Source organism: Hevea brasiliensis, chromosome 3 (genome assembly GCF_030052815.1).
Source record: "Hevea brasiliensis isolate MT/VB/25A 57/8 chromosome 3, ASM3005281v1, whole genome shotgun sequence".
Lineage (NCBI taxonomy): Eukaryota > Viridiplantae > Streptophyta > Magnoliopsida > Malpighiales > Euphorbiaceae > Hevea > Hevea brasiliensis.
The window spans coordinates 2,296,498-2,317,707 of record NC_079495.1 but is presented as its reverse complement, the minus strand read 5'-3'; the positions used below and the strand labels follow the sequence as shown (position 1 = coordinate 2,317,707).

At 31.8% G+C, this 21,210-nt stretch overlaps 1 protein-coding gene across 4 annotated transcripts; it reads left to right on the top strand.

Moving 5' to 3' along the window:
- The first annotated feature begins 395 nt into the window (after positions 1–395).
- On the top strand, positions 396–12,410 carry LOC110648013 (uncharacterized). 4 transcript variants are annotated; one of them, XM_021802110.2, is made up of 23 exons: positions 396–601; positions 709–1,507; positions 1,623–1,700; positions 1,805–2,009; positions 2,116–2,224; positions 6,495–6,587; positions 6,723–6,815; positions 7,038–7,130; positions 7,335–7,427; positions 7,551–7,632; positions 7,713–7,772; positions 7,848–7,900; positions 7,992–8,158; positions 8,916–9,126; positions 9,315–9,372; positions 9,605–9,661; positions 9,768–10,013; positions 11,013–11,074; positions 11,182–11,238; positions 11,322–11,415; positions 11,639–11,779; positions 11,887–12,016; positions 12,212–12,410. In XM_021802110.2, exons 2-22 carry the CDS (start codon positions 734–736, stop codon positions 12,007–12,009), a joined length of 2,949 nt encoding a protein of 982 aa, XP_021657802.2. In that variant the 5' UTR covers positions 396–601; positions 709–733; the 3' UTR covers positions 12,010–12,016; positions 12,212–12,410. The 4 variants fall into 4 exon arrangements, with proteins under 4 accessions (XP_021657802.2, XP_021657793.2, XP_021657785.2 ...); XM_021802101.2 differs by having other exon boundaries at positions 12,127–12,298; XM_021802093.2 differs by having other exon boundaries at positions 11,887–12,298.
- The last annotated feature ends 8,800 nt before the right edge of the window (positions 12,411–21,210 follow it).

The following is a 21,210-nucleotide window of genomic DNA, read 5'->3' as shown; positions in this document are numbered from 1 at the left end:
AAATTTAATTTAGTTTATTTTTTTTATTTTTTTATTTTTTTATTTAAATTAATTTAAAAATTTTAATTCAATTAAAAAATTTAAATTTATTAATTAAAATAAAAAATTAAAAAGTTTAATTTTTTGATTTTTAGTAAAATTTTAATTTCTTAATTTTTATATTAAATTTAGTTTAAATTATAATGTTAAAAAAACATTGGAATTGGAAAGTAAAATAGCATTACCATTTTAATTTTATACATCCAAATCCAATGATATTTTATTTTGTATCCAATCAAATTGCCCAAGAGGGTGAAAATAGAGCAGGGTAGTTCGGGAAGCATGGAAAAAAGAGTGGGGGTATTAAGGTAAATATGTAATAATAGCATTTATTTACAGATCCTGCCACTTTGGAGCCCCCTCTCTTTCAACATGTATGCTCTGTCCATCATTGTTCAGTTCGCCTTCCAATAACATCCCCTTCGTTTTCTCTCCAATCTCATCTCAATCAAATTCAAAATCCATTCGATTAAAACCCTTAAAAGATCCGCTTAATTGGACCTCAATTCATTCAATTTCATTTTCTAATTCAAATTCGTCATGCTTCTCATCTGATACTCAGGTAATACTTCCCCCCTCTAAACCCTGGAATCTTCCTCTTTTCTTTCTCAATTTCATGTTTTCTCCTGTGATTCTTCGATTTCTTTGGTTTCCTTTTATTTTTTGCAGTGATTCTGCTGGATTATTTTTGAACATGAAGAGAGAGCTACCTTTTGTGGTTGGAGTTCAGTCCCAGCTTGCTGGCTCACTTGGTCTTAGCCATGGTCTCCCAATTGATACACAGTCGCAGCAGGAAGTATCTGAGGACGGTGACTGTAAGAGACTCAAAGTTGCTAAGATAAATGGTTTCATTGTTTATTCTCGAGTTAAGAAGAGTAGAGCTAGTGAATGTGATAAAATCAGTGAGGATGTACTAAATAAAAGGATTAATACCCATGAGGAGCCACAATTTGATGTAACCAATAGAATAAATACTTCGCTTGATGAGGATTGGAAGTGCCCAGTAGTTGAAACTGTAATTGAAGAGAATCAAGCGGTGGTTGGAACTGTATGCAGAGACCAATCAATTTGCAATGTGGAATTGCCCGTTTGTGAAGATGAAACAGTGAGTGAGCCTTGGCCAATTCTAGTCAAGGAAGGAGGCACTAAGGGTGCGCAAAAATTGGTTGCTGAGGGTAATGAGGTGAAGAGCAATAAGCTGAGACGGTTGACGCGGTCAACTTTGAAGTTTAAGGTAGAGCCTGTGGAGGTAAAAGTTAATGGATTAGAAGATATTGACAGCAAAATGATTTCAAAGGTAGATGTGGAGATTGTAGCTGACGGAAGTGCGTTGACCCCTCCAAAGAAGAATTTAGAATTGAAAATGTCTAAAAAGATTGCATTGGACAATGTACCAATGACAGTCAAGGAGCTCTTTGAGACTGGTTTGCTTGAGGGGGTACCAGTTGTTTACATGGGCGGCAAGAAGGTTTCGTTTCTTTGATGCCCTATTCTGGTGTTGTTTGTCATTTGTTTTCTTTATTACTCTGCGTAGTAGTTTTGTCTTTTTTTATTTTTATTTTTTTCCCCTTTGGGCACCTTAGTTTCAGGCATTTTGTCTCCGGGGTACGATCAAAGATGTTGGAATTCTGTGTTCATGCTCTTTCTGCAACGGATGTAGAGTGAGTATTTGCTGCAATGTAGTTTAACAGGTAATTTATTTTCATGAATGGATGATTTCTTTATTAATTTGTTTCTTTTTTATTTTTTTTTCCCATTAATTTAGGTTATCCCACCTTCACAATTTGAGATTCATGCGATCAAACAATACAGACGTGCGGCACAGTACATTTGTTTTGAGAATGGGAAGAGTCTACTTGATGTTCTGAATGCATGCCGCCTATCTCCTTTGGATTCTCTAGAAGCAACAATTCAGAATGCCATTAGTGATTTGCCAAAAGAGAAAACTTTCACCTGTAAGAGATGCAAAGGTGAACTTTTCTCATAATCTTTTCAGTTCAAATTGTATCAAATGTTAAGAGCTGCTTGATGATGCTGGAATCTTCTCCTAAATTTTTTTATTGCTAAATATTCTAGGTACATTCCCTACAATTTTTGTTGGCAAAGTAGGGCTTTTATGCAATTCATGTGTGGAGTCAAAGGAATCTAATGGCACCCCAGCTTGTGAAGCTAGTATAAAGATTAGGTATGCAACTACATTTTTTTTGCACTTTCTGGTTTGTTATTCTTGGTGGATTATTTTATTTTATATTTAATTTGTGGCATGATGGATAAACAAAACGAGCTAATTTGAAAGGAACAGTGTCTTCATTTGTTTTCTTCCATAGTATTAAGAGTAAAAAAAAGAGGAGGGGGGGGGGGGGGGTGTGGTGTTGAGAGTAGGCTTTTTGAAAATACTTAAGGTTTGAAGTTGCATCTCTGTTGACTTTGTAATCATGGGGGCTAATTTTAGTCAGTTATAGATTCACATATTCAAGAATGGAGATAGTCTTGGCAATTACCCTTGTTATCTGAATGAATTTAACTTGGTTAAATTGAAGCTGTACAAGTTAAAATAATTCTTAGATGGAATTTCATTTGACCTCAAGATGTTGAGCTTCTTGACGCAGCGAAGCTAGATAAATGACTCACACACACACCCGTGAGAGAGAATTTGAGAGTAAAATCTCTGCTGGAAATTTATTAATTGAAATCTGTCCCCCAAATTTCACGTAAATAAGGGTATTTATAGATATAAATATCCTAAACCTAATAGGAATGTAAAACTACTGAATAGGAATTTAAGATAAACTAAAATACAATAAGAAGATATATACTAAATAGGAAAACTAAATACTAAATAAAGTAGAAAAACATTAATAAGTCCTAAATAGAGTAGAAAACTTCCTAATTAATTCTAATATAATCTCTACAGTCGCTGGAAGTCTTCACAAGACGTCGAAGATAAATTAGGATTGTTGGAAATTAAAATTAATTAAAAAAAAAAAAACTTTTGCCTTGTTCTCTAGGCCCTGCATAATACTCCCCCACTTGAAAAAAAACTCGTTCTCAAGTTAAAATAACTTGCAACGATCCAAAAATATAGCCAAAACAACTCCAGCACCATTCTCCCCCACTTGGAATAAATCCTCCCTCGAAATTTGAAGTGGAAAAGAATGAAGAACTTCTTTGGAAAAGTACACCGTATTGCATTCTTTGATAGGATAAAAAATGGAGATTCAAACGAGATTGAATTGATCAACTTCACCCTCGCCTTTGTTTCTATAAGAACACCTAGACAAATAAAATCAAAGGAAATAAGAGGAATTAAGGTGTTAGAAAAGTCTTTGATCTCCATTGCTTGATTTCCTCCAATCTCCAATATTGGCTCCATGTATTGCTTTTCCTCAGCTTCTATTGAAGTCTCCAAGGCTTGATATTTCACTTTTTCAATAATACATTCTTGAAGCTTTAACAGTTGGTCTAATGATTTCCAATTGAAGTTTTTCATCTTCAACCATGGCAAAAGGAAATTCAATTAAAATTTTAGGTTCCAATTCTTCAAATTTAGGCTCATCTACTTCAAGTTGCATTGTTGAATCTTGAAGCTCCTTTTGTTTTTCACTTTCTTGTTTCACAACCAAGAAAGACTTTGGTTGGACCTTCTCTTGGCAAACTTTTTGTTGGAATAAAATCTGCTTATAATCTAGAGGCAAAAATTCTTGTTCCAATAGGTATTTCATGATGAACCACGTACGAATTGGTCCCCTTCCTTCTCTTGCTCTCATAGATTGCAATTGTTCCCATGAAGCAGAAGCACCTCCTTTCAACTGACAAACCACCAATTTGACTCTTTTTTTAGGTGCTATGTCCACATGATCAAAGAATTGGTTCACCTTTACGATCCAATCTAAGAATTCTTCTATGTTGAGATCCCCATAAAAATAAGGAATATCAAATTTCAATCGATTTTCCTTTTCAAGATTTTCATGGGTGCCTCTTCTCCTATAACATTGTTGATGCCTATTGAACTTGATTAATTCATTGTCATTTTTCTCCTCCGAATCATCATAGTAGATATATTGCCTACGTGCAGAAATTTGTCGATAAATAGGGTCACCATGAGCTACACTATCTCCCGGCCTTCTTTTGTCAACCCAATTCCTATTTGTTTTAGTTTCCATTGAACCAAGACAATCTACAATTTCTTTGAGGCGTCTCTCAATATGCTCGAATCTGAGATCCATCCGTCGCTCCCATATTTGCAACGTTTTGTCTTTATGGTAAAGGACTCTAGTTCCTCGATCACCATTGCAAGAACCACTGTAATCGCCACCTCCATCCAGGTAAGCCATCTTGATTGAGGCAATTTTTTTGCTTTGATATCACTTGACGTAGCTTGAAGCTTAAATAGAAATACACTCCATACACAAGAGTGAAAATAAAGCTGAGTTTTATTTAATTTTATGTGAAGCAGATGTGTTTTTGCTAGTTTTATAACCAATTTTGAAATTAAAATCCTTACCCCTTCTAAAATTCAATCCTCAGCTTGATTTGTCGGTATTTGCATACCCCACCATTCTTAGCATCCCTCTTCCACCCAGGATTAGAGCTGTGGTACAGTTTTAGAATAGTCCTTCACTCCTTTAAATTCTATGGCCTTTTAGCCAGATTTGATCCCAAATCTTTGGTATAATATTTAGATGTTTTCCTAGCCCAGCTTATGACCTCCAATTTTCCAATTTTTTTCTTGAAACATATTTGTGAATTTTTTTATGTCAAGTACCAATTCTGGTTTAAGTTTTGTTTCCATCTCTCTCTAACTCTTTCCTTTTAAGTAATGCATGTTGCATAATTTGGTCAGAATTTATATGTCGTGTAATGCATAATACTTTTTCCTTTACTTTTATAAAATTTTCCCAAATTGTAATTTATAACATCATATCCCTTGGTGCATGATGTTTGCAGATGATATAGTTTTGATAAATGAGATGCGAGAAGGAGTCAATAGAAAGTTAGAGCTTTGGAGAAGTACTCTAAAGTCAAAGGGTTTTAAGTTAAGTAGAACGAAGACAGAATATATGCATTGCAAGTTCAGTGAAGGCCGAACTGGTGATAGGGAAGGAGTTAGTTTGGATGGAGTGGTACTGCCTCAAAGTAATCACTTTAAATATCTCAGCTCAATGCTTCAAGTAGATGGGGTATGTGAGTAGGATATTAGTTATAGGATTAAAGTTGGATGGTTAAAGTGAAAAAGTGTCACGGGAATTTTATGTGATCGCAAAATTTCCAATAAGTTGAAAGGAAAATTTTACCGTACAGCTATACGACCGGCCATGTTATATGGTAGTGATTACTGGGCACTGAAGGAGCCATATGTGTCTAAGATAAGAGTTGCGGAAATGAGAATGTTAAGGTGGATGAGTGGTCATACTAGACTAGATAAAATCCGTAATGAGAGTATTAGAGAAAATGTAGAAGTGGTGCCAATTGAGGATAAGTTGAGAGCAGGGAGATTGAGGTGATTTGGTCATGTGAAGCGTAGACATACGGAGACTCTAGTGAGACAAGTAGAGCACATTAGGTTAGAGGATAGAAAGAAAAGAAGTGGTAGACCTAAATTGACTTGGAGGAGAGTAGTACAACATGACCTAGAAGCATTATACATTTTCGAGTATTTAACCCAAAATTGTTTAGAATGGAGAAAGAGAATCCATATAGCCGATCTCAAATTCTTGGGATAAAGGCTTAATTGAGTTGAGTTGAGTTGAGTTATAATTTATAACATCACCTAGGCACATCCAAATGGTCCAAACTTGTGATTCTGCACATGTGATGATTGCCGATAAAAGAGGTTTTAAATTAGCTATTTTCCATTGAAGTAGGTTTAGATAACCTAACTGCTTATTGCTGGGTTTTCTTCCGTTTATTATCTCTGTTACTTGGACTTGTGGACTGAGTATCCCATGCTGATATGTGTCTGAGTGTCTAGCTGGCCTATTTAATTTCATTTTTCTTTTTTTACTAGTTTTAAGTGTTAAATTGCTGTACCATATCTATGCATCCTTATCCAATATGGTTACTTTAGGGAAAAATGAAGAACCAAAGTAACTGTGACTATCATTGTATGTGGTATGAGCTCTCCAATGAATCATGCAGATTAGATGTCCTTTTCTGTGGGTGAATTGTTATTGAATGCCAGTTTATTTATCCATGAACTTCAGGAAGTTAATTTGTATTGGAAAGGTGTGGAAATGAAATAAGGTTAATAACTACAGAGCAAATTTTGGCTTTGGTATCTATTGAATGCTAGTGTCTTTGCTTAACCTGGAAACTCTTACTGCATCTTCTTACTATATGATATATTAGTTGACAATAAGAGATCAATAAAGCTGCTTTTTCAACTTATAATTTGCAAAAATGTGAATAAAATGGTTTCTAGTTATGCTAATTCTCTCCCATCTGTTTTATTTCAGCTTAGCAGAGCTGGTTCTGTCTGTGGGGTCATCTGGAAGTGCTTCTGTGTCTACACTCTCACATGATAATACTCTAAGGAAGATAACTAGAAAGTTGGTATCCCATTACATGTGGTGCTTTATCAGTATTGTTGCATGTGTGACATTTCCTTCTCCAACCTTTTAGTCCGTGAACGGGTTAATGATCTGGCTGTCTTTTCATTTTTTATATTGTTTGCATTATTTCAGGTCATCAAAACGAGATTTAAACATAAAGTTGTTAAGGAGTGTGCCAGTGCGAATGTCTTCAAGGAAAAAGATTGACTTGAAAATAACAACAAAGTTGGTATCTTATTTATCTTGTTGTTTAGCTTGGTATAACATATTCCTGGCTTGAGTCTCAGCTTTCCATTTTGTGCTAGTAATTAATGTTTCTTCTTCTTTGTTCTAAAATCTAAAGCCTTGTGGAAGACATAAATATATGTTAAATGGTGTTTCCGTGTGCACTTGGTTGGTGGGATATTGTAATGCAGAGATTTTGTAAATTAAACTTTGTTTATTCAGGTTGTCAGAACCAGAGATCATGACAAAATCCTCAAAAAATGCTTCTCTGCATCTTTCCTCACGGAAAGGGAAGCAATGGAAGATAACACTGAGGTTTTTTTTTTTTTTTTTTATCCCCTTATTGTGATGTAGATTTGATGTCTGCTTATCATGTTCAGTTTTAGGTTCTCTCTCTCTTTCTGTCAAGTAGATAATATCCTTGGTTCTCAAATAGGATGAGAGGTGAAAGGATAATTATTATGAGATGATATGACTTCCCATTTTCCTTTTTCATGGTGCACTTCCTCTTTTTTTCAGGACGCCAAAATCAGCTGTAGTATCAAAGTCCTTGAAAAGTGCATCAGTGGGTGTCTCTTCACAAAATAAGAGCCAGTGGAGAATAACAACAAAGTTGGTTCTTTTCTTCCCCTTCCCCCTTTTCCTTTGCCCTGATTGGTTCCTGTTGTAGCATGGTTGAATTACTACTCTCTGTCTTGGCAAGTAATCTTGTGTTTTCTACATTATTTTCTCAAGAGATCAGAGGTTGCACAAATTGGTTTTTGAGGAAGGTGGATTGCCTGATGGGACTGAAGTAGCATACTATGCTCGTGGGCAGGTGGTTGAGATAATTGTCATTGATTCTTATATTTGTTTACACCATCTTAAGTGTGTAACTTAATTAATTATTCTTAGCAGAAATTGCTTGTGGGTTACAAAAGGGGCTTTGGAATACTTTGTTGTTGCTGCAACTGTGAGGTACTTCTCACTTGAACTTCATGGTTCCTTAATTTTTCATCAGACATGTTGGCAATATTTATAACTGACGTGCAGGTCAGCCCCTCAACTTTTGAAGCTCATGCAGGGTGGGCTACTCGCAAAAAGCCGTAAGTTTATGATGTGATACTGGTAGCTTTTAATTCTAAGCCTTCCCACTATTAATGGATCTATAAAGTCATTACTGTGTTTTCTTGTTAGGTATGCATATATTTACACTTCTAATGGTGTGTCACTTCATGAACTGGCAATATCGCTATCAAAAGGTCGCAAGTATTCTGCCAAGGACAATGATGACCTATGCATCGTATGTGCAGATGGTGGGAGTCTTGTTCTTTGTGATGGATGTCCAAGGGCTTTCCATAAAGGTGAACATGATTCCTAACATTATTGTAAATGTTCAAATCTTCTTCTTCTCTCTCATCTTTTTCTTTCTTTCTTTCTTTCTTTTTTTTTTTTGGGAGGGGGTAGAGGTAGTTATTGATCGGATCTTGTTAACATGTGAGATATCAGTTATATGGCATGGATTTTATCACAACTGTACTTAATAATTTGAAATGGAATTCTTTCTAAAATCCAGGGAACATTTTGATTGTTGGTCTTCATAACATGTTAAATCCTCCATTTTGAATATACATTATTCAGTGAATGATCAAGTAACTATTATATATCAATCATTGAATTTTGAAAAGTAATTTTTTCGTTAATGTTGGCTTGTAGTTACCTTCACTGTCTTCTTTAATAATATTTTAGGGCTAAAGTATTTTTTTGGCTAGAAACTACTTTATAACCATTATCAAATCTACTAGAAAACAGAGATGATCCATGAATTGCATAGTATGGCAGTGAGAGAATTGATGGGCTATGAATTGTACATGCCATTTCATGCATATCAAATGTGAGTTTATTTATTATTTAACTGTGTTTCAATTTATTGTTGTATTTATTCATAAGTTTTTAGGGGGAAGGGGGCAGAAGCCTCTCCTTTTTATATATCTGGTTCTTCTCGGAATGATCACTAGCATGAATTCAGAAAACACTATCAGTGATCTTTTTAGTTTAGTTCCAGAGCAGTGATCTGGCTGAGTTGATTCTGATGAGCAAGTTTTTCTTTGGCCTGTGTAGGATGTGCATCTCTTGCAAGTATTCCCCGTGGTAAATGGTTTTGCCAATTTTGCGAGAATATGTTCCAAAGGGAAAAGTTCGTAGAACACAATGCCAATGCTGTTGCGGCTGGAAGGATTTCTGGAGTTGATCCTATAGAACAGATAACCAAGAGATGCATTCGTATTGTCAGAAACATAGAAGCAGAACTTAGTGGATGCGTCCTATGCAGGTAAAAGTTACGCTGATAGACTGCAATGATCGAAGCATATGGACTCTGGCCTGAATCATTAGCCCCATGATTGAAGCATAGGCAATTTGAATGGATGTCTTGTTGCTATTGATATGTTTATTCTTTTCTATTAACCTCCTTTTGATGTAGATATCTTGTTTTGTTTTTAATTTTTTTTTTTTATGCAGAGCTTACGATTTTAGCAGATCTGGATTTGGTCCACGCACAATTATACTTTGTGATCAGGTAATCATCTTTGCCATTCATGTCTAGTGCTTTTGACTGCAAATGCTTTGTACATAATTTCCATTGTCAGTTGCTTGCATCTGTAAAATTAGATGAATTTTACTCAATTGGTATTCTTCCTATTTTTCATGTTATCATCTTGTCATGTTAAGCTATCAAGTCCTACACAAATGGAATTACATTTATCAATTCAGTTCTCAGTAATTGCTCTATTTTTCTCATCTTGTTACAGTGTGAGAAGGAATTTCATGTGGGCTGTTTGAGGAGTCATAAAATGGCAAACCTAAAGGTTTGTGCTTATATAATTCCTACTTTTTCCTTTTAACTCAGATTTGCTTTTATCAACTTAGTTTTATGTCCAGTGGACATGTTATCCAATGCTACTTGTTTGACAGGAATTGCCAGAAGGGAAGTGGTTTTGTTGCCCGGATTGTGGCAGGATCCATTCTACTTTGCAGAAGTTGATAATCCGTGGATCTGAAAAACTCCCCATCTCTCTTTTGGATGTTATAAAGAAGAAGAATGAGGAGAAAGGTTTGGAAACCATTAATGATATTGATGCGAGATGGAGGCTTCTTAGTGGCAAAATCGTTTCAGCTGAAACTAAAGTGTTACTTTCTCAAGCTCTTGCTATCTTCCAAGTAAGTACCAACCATTTAAATAAAACGCATGCCACCAGTTGCTTATTGCATGATGCTTTTTACGGCAAATATTGAAGGCTTAATAACAAAAGAAGAAAAAAGGTCCTGAAACTTGACCCTTTTTTCTGTCTGTCACATTCTTTTAATTTCATCAATTTTAGCCTAAACTTAATATTAGTAACAATTTTATTCAGTTTATGAAGGGTAAATAAAATGTACTTGTAAACCTTTGCAATTATATCAATAAGGAAAATAAATGATATGTTCCACTTATTTGTAATGCTAGTAAACATAAAATATTTTCTGCTTTATTTTTCATTCAAAAAATAACTATATTAATTTTTCCTAGTAATTGATAAATAAAAGATATCAATTTTTTATGAATGAAATAATTTTTAAAAAATATTTACTTATTAGTTATTGCATACACACACACATATGTACTATTCAATTCTATTCCACTAAATTGGAGAAAATAGTTATCAATGTTATAGTTTAGGCTAAAATTGATAAAATTGAAAGAATAGGATAAATTTGAAAATTTGTACAAAGTTCAGGATATATTTGACTATTAGCCCATTTTGCAATGCATAAAATCTTTGTTATGCATTTAAATATGCACAGATAAATTGTTTTATTATTCTTTACCTCATTGTGGGATACATCTTCTTCTTCTTCTTCTTTCTTTTTTTTTTTTATTATGATTTTTTTAAAATTTGTTTTGTAGAGGATGCTTACTATTGATGAAAGTTGATAGTTATTTATCATTGGAATTTTATATGCAGCAATAAATTATGATACTGTTTTCTATTTTTCTAGCTTTGCTCAGTGGTCATTGTATAATTTATGCATATGGAATGAATATGATGCTTGATTACTCATATCTGCTAATGCAGTACAAAATTACAATACCATTTTCTATTTCCCTGCATTTGCTTTATGCTTATGATAGAGCCATGATGAGCATTATTTCACTGAATTAATATATTTATGTTTCAGGAATGTTTTGATCCTATAGTAGATAAAACTGGACGTGACCTTATTCCTTTGATGGTTTATGGGTAAGCTTAGACACTTGCATGGGCATGCGCAAACATTGTGTTTCTTATTTTTGTGTTCATTACCTACCCTATTGCACAATTGGCGTAAAGCTTATTCGTTCTTATAGGAAGAATTCTAAAGGCCAAGATTATGAGGGGATGTACTGTGCAGTATTAGTTGTCAAGTAAGAGATGGACTTGCATGTATAATCTAGTTTTAAATTCATTCTCTGAAGGTTGACTAGAGTCTATATTTCTGATTTTGCAGTTCATTTGTTGTGTCAGCCGGAATACTTAGAATTTTTGGGCAAGAAGTTGCTGAACTTCCCTTAGTTGCAACAAGTAATGGCAACCATGGGAAGGTGAGATTAGCATATGGATGTGAAGCATTATATCTAGTTAATTTCATTACATTTAACTTTATTTTGTCCTGTGACCCTTTCCATTAAGCAGGAACAGTTGCTTTTTCATCTGGCCCAACCATGTTTGTCAAATTGTACTGTAATAGTTTTATGTATTGTAGTTTCAGCCATTGGACTATGGTGCTATGTGAAGCTTTATTTATGGAACAAATTATTTTTTCAGGGCTATTTCCAATTATTGTTCTCCTGCATCGAGAAGTTGCTGGCTTTTTTAAATGTTCAGAGCCTTGTGCTCCCAGCTGCTGAAGAAGCAGAATCTATATGGACTGATAAATTCGGTTTTCAAAAGATAAAACCTGACCAGGTACGTGATATCTACATGTTCAAACATGCACATGCATATCTATATTTTCATCTGTGTCTCTGCCTCACCTCTTGGCTCAAGTTGAAATTGCCTGCCTTGTAATGCAGATTAGCAATTACAGAAAAAGTTGTTGTCAGATGGTGACCTTCAAAGGGACTTCTATGCTGCAGAGAATGGTTCCTGCTTGTAGAATTGTTAATCAAAATGCTGGGTCCGTAGGAGTATTGTAAAGAAGTGGTATGAGCTATTTTTTGGCTAAGAGAGAAAAAGAAGCATAGTGTTTACATTTCAATTTTTATTTTATTTTTTCTGTTTTATTTTTTTTTTTTTTGAAAATGTGTGTACAGAATTAGGTATTTAAGGGAGGTATATATATATCTGGAGGAAGCAAATGCTACTCATTTGTGCTGACCACTTTATCAAACATGTCAGATCCATGATGCAATATTCATCTGCCGGATCATCATTTTACCGGACTGTCAACCCAGATTTTCCTGAGAAAGTGCATTGATTGCGAAAGCTCTTACTATACCAAATTGAACATTATAGTTCCTATATTTTAGAAGTAACTTTAGGTGGAGGTTATAATTTTGTTCAACTGCTGTGATAATCCTTTGTTTTGTGTTCGAAATCTCTTGGGTTAAACAAGTATTCGACCAATGGAATATAGGTGTAATCAAGTAGCCCTTGCAGCGGAACTTCTGTATTCCTCATGAGGGATGGGGATAGGGTTGCTCATTCTGACTTATCCCACTAACGGTATGCCGCAATTTTTCTGCAGACAATTGTTCTGCAGACAATTGTCTTCTGATAAAAGCTCGTTTGATTCTTTGATTTATCTTCTATATGGAAACGATATCATTTTGTAGGCGGTTCCACCGCTCAATTCCACTATCTAAAATTGGCATGGTAGCATAAGCTCCACATCTTTCACCATGAGCATGATGAACCTCACACCCCACTAAGCACTCACGCACAAGTCCTGGCTGGCTGTGGATGGGATCCGGCGATTCATGGATGAGAAAGGAAGTGATTTGGAACTGTACCGGCCTTAGGTGGTATCAGGTGGTTTCGATTGAAGACGGTGTAGGTTGGTATGGTTCAATGGTGATTATGGTTCTAGTTTTTGGGGAGTTCGATTCAGGTGGTAATTTCTTGCTTTGGTCGTGTTATTCTTGAACTGACCCATGGCTATTATACTTTTGCTTTAATCATCATTGTCTTTCCCTTTAAGAACCAACATTCTCAATCTTTTGAACAATTTTTGTCCAATTTAAGCCAAGTCGTTAATTTTTTTTTTTTAATAAGCAACTAAATTTATTAAGAGCAAATAAGATAGAAGAAATACACCAAATCCAGAATTATACCAACAAGCTTATAGCCCAAAACCAAAAGCGGCAAGGGTCGAACAAGAAAAAGAAGTTAAGAAATAGAAAAATAGACAACACTAACAAAAAACATCAACTCTCACAGGAATTTAAAGGAGAAATCCTCATAAAACTAAATACCTTACACATTTGTAGCTAATTAATTATTTTTGAAACTCTAAAATAGTGTAGAAATAATCGATATAGAAAGCTTAGAAATGAGAAAAATCAACCGATTGACTAACGTTCTTAAATTCTTACTCAATCCTATGCTTTCCCCGAGTCATATAAATTGCCATGACCAATATGTCAGCTTTAGCTGTATGGCTGTCATTGGAATTCTTAGACAGAATTGACTCACAATCTATCAGTTCTCCTCCTATAGGAAGTGCCTGTAACAATTTTCCATTATCTGCTTGCATTCCTCGTCTGTCTATGTCGGCAATATTCACTGTCAAAATCATATATATGCATGAAAATCACAGAATAAACATAAATTATGAAAATATTTATGGCAAGCATGTGACAATTCAAAATAGTAAAAAATTAGTGCTATTGATCTACACTAATAGAATATAGATAAGGTGATATTTCATGTTTATCTTGTGAAGCTTCCTTATATTAGGATTTTAGGTAGTTTGAACATTTTGTCAGTTCAATTTTAAATTTAACTAAATCGATAAAATCAAATAATTTATTATAACTAATCAAACAAAACTGATTAGTGAGATAGAATTAAAATTAAATTGAACTGCATTTTTTTTTTTTTTTTGGATTTTGCAATTTAGTTCATAGTATAAACTTGCTGGCTGGGTTGAGTATTGGTCTACTGGAAAGCTTGGATCTTCAAATGTTAAGTTTTGAATCTTGGCCAGTGAGCTGAATAAAAGAGAAGTCCTTTAAAATTCAGTTCGATTTGTAAAAATTACACGTGCATACAATGTAATTTTTATATTAATCACTCTCACTTAATTTTATTTCAAATATTTGATTATAAATTAAAAATTTTCTAATAGATTAGTAATATTTTAATTTATTTTGTTAGTTATTTATTAATTAATTTAAACTTTATTCATTACAAAATTTACAAATTCTTTATCATAATAAAATTAGAAGTATAGTAAAATTTTGCATATTACAATAATCACATTATATTTCTTATTTGGCACCAATATATAATCACACGTGCATCAATCACCTGATAAATTTAAGATCGAATTCTCATTTTTATAATCTCCCTCCTAAAAACTATTTATTGATTTATTATAAAAAAAATATTTATTATTTAACAATTAAATGATTAATAAATGAGTGATGATAGGGACATCAAACTGATCAAATCAGATAAGTATTATTGAAATTAAAAAAAAAATAATGATTTTCATACTTTTAATAATGCATAATGATGATAGGGATAAAATATTGCTTTATTTTATGATGGTATATATATTTATATATCAATTGAGTACAACTACTACAATAGATTTTTATGAAGTTGAAATACTAAAAGAATCGTAAGCCATTATTATTATTGTGCATAATTTTAGATAATAATAACATATATTATTTAATTAATTATTATTAATTATTTAAATTATTTTATTAATGACAAGATGCAAGAGAGAAATTTCTTTTTTTTTTTTTTTTATCATGCCCAAACAAATTTTTTTGAGCACCAAAAGTTGATTTAAAATCAATATTAGAAAGTAATTATTATGCAAGTAAATTCTATTATCTTTTTCTATTTTCAATATAAATAGAATATTATCAATATTTTAATAATATTTTATATATATGTAAGGGAGTTAAATGTTATTTTAAAGCCAAAATATTATCAATCCACAAAAAGAATGATGCTTGGCACAATTATTGTAGAAAATGTAATAGAAAATAATTAAAATAAAAATAATCCAATATGCTTTATTTATAATAGATTTGAATATTCTTCAAAGTATATATTAATTTTATATTTTTTTCCACAAAAATATCTCATAATTTGAATATTTAATTATTAAAAAATTTTAATAATTATTTTAATTAATATATAAGTATTATTTAATAAACTACTTATTGACTGATTGATTTTATAGGAAACAAAAGATAAAAAGCAAATTTTTAAGAGGTTGACGTTATGCGAAAGGAAAAAAATTTGGTGACAATGAAGAAGTGAGATAAACATTAGCTGGAGAGATGGATGGCCAATGGCCAAAGACCAAAGAGTGTGTGACATCGCTCCAAGGCAGAGATAAAATAGAAAACAAAGCAAAATTTTATTAACAAATATATAATTTGTATTTTTTCATTGCAAGAAAATTATATTTTGAAAGATTTTTAAGATAAATTTATCTAACACATCATCAAACTAAGTTAATTAAATTGCTCCACATTATCTATATTTATTTATAATTATATAAATATAACATAATAATTAAAATTAATTAAATCACAATAATATATTATTATAAAATAATTCTATTTATTTAATTTATAGATAAAGTGATAGATTAAATTATTTAATAATTTCTCTTTAATTTTTTTTTCATTTGTTAACTTTAACGTGTCTTATATTTGTAAAAAAAAAAAAAAATTATTATTATTTTATTTATATATAGAGAGAGAATCACACAACTTTTCTCATATTTTTAGGAAGTCCTCATAATATGTAAACAATTTCAATTAGAAAAATAATATTTTTACTAAATTAATATATATATATATATATATATATATATATATAAATTTAATAAATTTTATATTAAATAATTTTGTTATTTGAAATTATCATAAATTCATGAGTCGTTTAGTTAAATTATAAATATTATTTAAAAATTAAAATAATAATATTGAAAATGCGTACGCATGAGCAATAATACACGTACTAATAAAAATTAAGTTTTTCAATAAATAAATTTATATTATATAATAAAAAATTAAAATAAAAAAAAAAGCCCCCCCTCTTCGCCCCGTTCACCTGTGGGGAAGTTCCTAACCGATTCCAATCTTCTATAAAGAGGGAATGGCGGGGAGTGATCTCCGCCCTTGTTCTGCTCCATTGTCATTCTTACATTATATTTAATGACTATAAGCATGAAATAAAACTGGAAAACCGAAGAACCCAAATAAGGAACTAGTCTAAATGATGAATCAGACTGAAACCAATTCAGCATGGTGGAGTATGGTGAGTTTTCCTTGCTGCCGTTCTTCAATTTCATAGGAAAATAAAAGTGTGTCTTGGTCTTTCTCTCACTTTCCAAACTTAGCAAAAACTATGAAAATTATGCTTTTATACTGCCAAATTGCAGCCCTATAAGTTTAGAAAACAAGTAAAAGAAGAATTTAAAAGAGTAAATTTCATACAATCATGTCATTGTTTTTTATAAGCAAAAAAGAATTTTTATTATAAGGAGAAAAGAGAGAGAGACATGAACTCTACACAGAGAGTGTAGAGCAAAGAAGAGAAACAAACAACTAGCAGGGCAACACCAAAAAAGAGCTTTAGAATCACAGGCCCAACAAAAACGAAGAAAACACCAAACCAAAAGAAATTAACTGCTCCAGCATACAACAACACCGCAACAAAAACAAAATTAGACTATCCAAGCAATCTCTCAAGGGTTAATTTACACCACTGGTGTAAATTTTACATGACCCATATAACGACATGGCCCGTCATCATACTGCTTGTGTAACTAGAAGTACAACTTCTGTTATGACGGCTTTCATCTTTACAAGATCAAAAACACGACCGTGTAAATGCTTGCGTAATTTTTTGTCTTACCAAAACTTGAAATTCTCACTCCTTTTAGGCTCTCCAACCTTTACAATGGTATGAAATTCTTTTTATCACTGCTCTCAGCACTTTTTAACCACAATTTTATCTAAAATGCAAAAAAAAAAAATAATAATAATAATTATAAAAATCATGCAAATATAGTGAACTAAACTAAAATATTACTAAAAATATATAAAATGACTATTTACAAAGGCAAAATATGTGTAAAATGTATCCTAATTGCCTATAAAATAAGAATGCATCAATTTTCAATGCAGCATTAAGATTATAATTTACCATTTACGTATTCAAAGAATCAAGAAATAATAATAATAAATAACATATAAATTTTATGTGGTTTGGCATTGTGTCCACATTCATGCAAGTGCTGCAATTAATTTTAACTATGAAAGTTCACTTTGCATCATATAGCCAGCATGTTAAGTACCTAAAATAAAATTAATACTCTTTCTATAATTCATTTGATATTATATTAAAGCTTTTTTTTTTTTTTTTTAATAAAGGGATTGAAGGGGAGGGGTTTGAACTTGACCCTGTAAGTGATATACCCTTTAATCACTAAACCAAACCAACTGGGCATATTAAGGTTACCCTTATTGGCTTCATTTCACTATGCTTTTGCCCATCCCTCCATGCATAACATTTTCTTTTATGGGAGGCTTTAAGATAATTCCCCTAACATAAGCCGCTTTACCTCAACAAAAGTCATCTAGAGCAAGCAAATTTTGACCCCTTCTACCAAATTGTATTTTGAAGGAGATGATAATGCCATTATCAGTCGTTTACCAACTAGATTTATGCTTCTCTGCAACAAACTTGAATCCGCAGATCGATAAAGTGGGGGGATTAGGTGTTGTTTTTTAGAGAAGGTTGAGTTTGAGTGGGTTTATTGTATTTGGAGGCCTGGTTGGAGTTTGACACTTGTGATCTTAATATTATCTCGGTAAAAGGCCTATTTTTACCGTCAATAGCCATATTAATTCTTGAAATGTTTTGAATTCTAAACAAATTCTTTAAGTTTTAAAAATATTAAATAAATAATTTAAATTTTAAAATAGATCAAATAAGTTTTTTTACTATAACAAATAAATCTCTTAACATTTAAAAGGAGATAAAAAAGACTAAATTACAATTTACCTCTAATATAAATCTAGTTAATGCCATGTACGAAATTCTTTCAGTCCAGGAGTCTTTATCAATAATCCTATATATCTAATATGCAACATCTTAGTAAGTATTTGTTGTATTATGGAGTAGATTAATAAGTTATTCATTATCGAATAATTCAAGAAACTTATCTATGAGTTCAAGAAACTCCTGTAAATTAGCTTTTTGAACCATTTTATAAATAACAACATATTAGTCTGCTTAGGATTTAATAAATTTTTACTAGAATGTTGCAAATAAGATACGCATGATTACTAATAATGACTCATGCACTGAAAAATTTGTGTACACGGTCTTGACTAGATTTATATTATAAACAAATTATAGTTTAATTTTTTTTATCTATTTTTTAAAAGTTAAATGGCTTATTTGTCCACAAAATAGTAAAAGAGCCTATTTAATATATTTTTAAAATTTGAAGGATTTATTAGATCTTTTTTCAAAGTTGAAAAATTTAATTAAGCCTCAAAACACTTTAAAAATTTATATGACTATTTAGTATAATTTTAAGGTTCTACATAGGCCCTTTGCCTATTATCTCTGTAATATGTATTAATTTACGCAAATCCGTATTGAAGAAGACAATAAATTGCGTAAAAGGACTTGGCTTGAGGAAGAATATTTGGGAGTTGTTTGTTTAAATTCAAGTCCTACTTGCAGTAGTAGTATTATAAACAACTAGAACCTCCATTTCATTATATACATAGAGAGTGAGTTTCTTTTGCTTGTATCATACAGACTCATCCCACAACTAATCTAATGGCATCTACTTCTCTCCTTCTGCCCTTTTTACTTGTTTTGCTCCTCCTTTAGACGAATCAGATGTCGTCAGGCAGAACTAAACTCTTTCTTCAGACGAATAAGGTGTCGTCGGGCAGAACAAAACTCCCACCCCAGACAAATCAGATCTCATCAGGCTGAACAAAATATGAAGAACTAGAAGAGCCATCACCAGGTGACGAAGTTAAATCAGTAAAATTTAAAGGGCTGATAACATTTGATCATCTTTTACGTTTGTACATACCAATAATTTCAGCAAAATTAAAAGGAGATAATTCCAGCATTATTTATAATTCCATGGATATTTACTTTTACCCATCAAGATCAGATCGTAAGGTGATGGTAGATATTGACAAGATTACGAAAGCCCCTTGGGATGCTGGGTACAAAAACATGCGTTCAATTCTTGAGAAACGGCTAACCTCAATTGTACCTTTTAGTTGATAGAATCATTCTATATAACAACAATACAATCACTATTTTTGTTCCTCCGGATGAAGCTTTGAGCGTTGAGAATTCGATGGTTCTCAGCTACCAAGTTGCAGTATCCAAGGTTGATAAAAAAAATGATTTTGATTCAGGATCGCTATCCGAGGGCTATGAGCTCTACACTTGGGACACTGGTCTAAGAACCCTTATGATCAAACCATCCAAGAGTGGTTGTCCTTCCATCAACGGCGTAAAAATCTCAAAATGGAATATCTACAATGATGGTCGTGTGCTAGTTCATGGAGTTGGAGTTTCATTCCAATTACATTCGTTATTGATTAACGATTAATCGTTTTCATTTTTCTATTTATTTTTAATACAGCAATATAAAAAATAAAAAAAAGTAAGCGGCTATTGCAATCCAAATGTATGTTAAAGCTACTTATTTTGATAAAAATTAGTATTTGTTAATGTGCGTATATTGTTTATTTTATATTTGTCGTATGTACTCATAATTTAATTTTATACATATACAATTTTTTAGAAAATTTCATATTAATTAATTAATAAATTTTAAAATTAATATAAATTTTCTTTTAGAGCAAGAAAGTGATTAAGAAAATAAAATCCAATATGCAATTAAAAAAAAAGGATTAATTTTTTATAGTAATAATTGTTTTTACCATTCACTATAATTTTTGACAGTAACAATTATTGTTACTATTGATGAATTTTTTACAGTAATAATTATAATTGTCAATAATTATAATTTTTGTTGTAAAATATCTATTATGTAGTAATTCATATTATTGTTGCTGACAATAAATTTAATATTTTTAGCAGCAAAAATTTTCACTGCTAATATTCTAGTATTCCTTGCAATACCTATAGATAGATGAGTATTAAGTAAGTGCACGGCTTCTCTATGCACTCATGACTAGGAAAATATTCATAAAATTCTAATTTGCAGAAATATCAACATATGTTAATGATTTTATAGGAGCTAGCAATGGAATTGGACTATGTCAAGAAATGTACCCACGATAGGCTGCTCCCTATGTCCATGATGGCTTTAGTTGTAGCACAAGTGGGGGGTTGCCTATGGAAAAATTTACAAGAAGTAGGACGGTATGAATCACACTAAATTTGTAATCATCAATATTTTTAGCGAAACTTAAAAGTGAATTTTAATAAAAAAAAAAAAAAAATTAGCCTTATCTTCTAAGTTGTTGTGGGAGTTGCGAAATGAAGAGTATAAATAATAATGTAAGCATACATTTCATGCTTAGAGGTTTTTAAAAATGGTGACAATATGAATATGACACATAGAATGGTTGAAATTTAAAATTTGTAAATATATCAATGGGCTGGATGATGGACCATTAATCCATAATAGGTCAAATTAAATAGAGCCAAGGCCATAATTTATTTGTTTGGGATTTAATATTCCCTTCACAGGTTGTTTTTTTATTTATTTTTTTAAATATATGCCCATAAATTATAATCAGAACACATAAGAGAGTTTCTTTCTTTCTTTCTTTCTTTCAATTTGTTAAAAGAATGGCATCTAGATAATATAAAATGAAATTAAGGTCTAATTATATCTTAAATATTCTTACATCAATGTTGTTAAGATCTAATAATCTATCTTAGGCTAATATGGGCTTGCATTTTCAATGAAGTATGAGGGTTGCATAATTTACCATTTACATATTCAAAGAATTAAAAAAAAATAAATTAAATAAATAATTTATAAATTTTATGTGGTTTGGCAATGTTTCTACATTCATGGAAGTGCTGCAATTAATTTTATCTATGAAAATTTCACTTTACATCATATAGCCAGCTTGTCAAGTACCTATAATCAAATTAAAATGAAATGAATACTCTTTTTA

What these genes read in the sequence shown, in the direction of transcription:
- LOC110648013 (XM_021802110.2), top strand. Translation starts at nt 734, where the DNA reads ATGAAGAGAGAGCTACCTTTTGTGGTTGGAGTTCAGTCCCAGCTTGCT. An exon ending in CAATGGAAGATAACACTGAG is followed by an intron (nt 7,131 to 7,334) that starts GTTTTTTTTTTT and finishes TCTTTTTTTCAG; the next exon opens with GACGCCAAAATCAGCTGTAG. An exon ending in ATTCCTTTGATGGTTTATGG is followed by an intron (nt 11,075 to 11,181) that starts GTAAGCTTAGAC and finishes TCGTTCTTATAG; the next exon opens with GAAGAATTCTAAAGGCCAAG.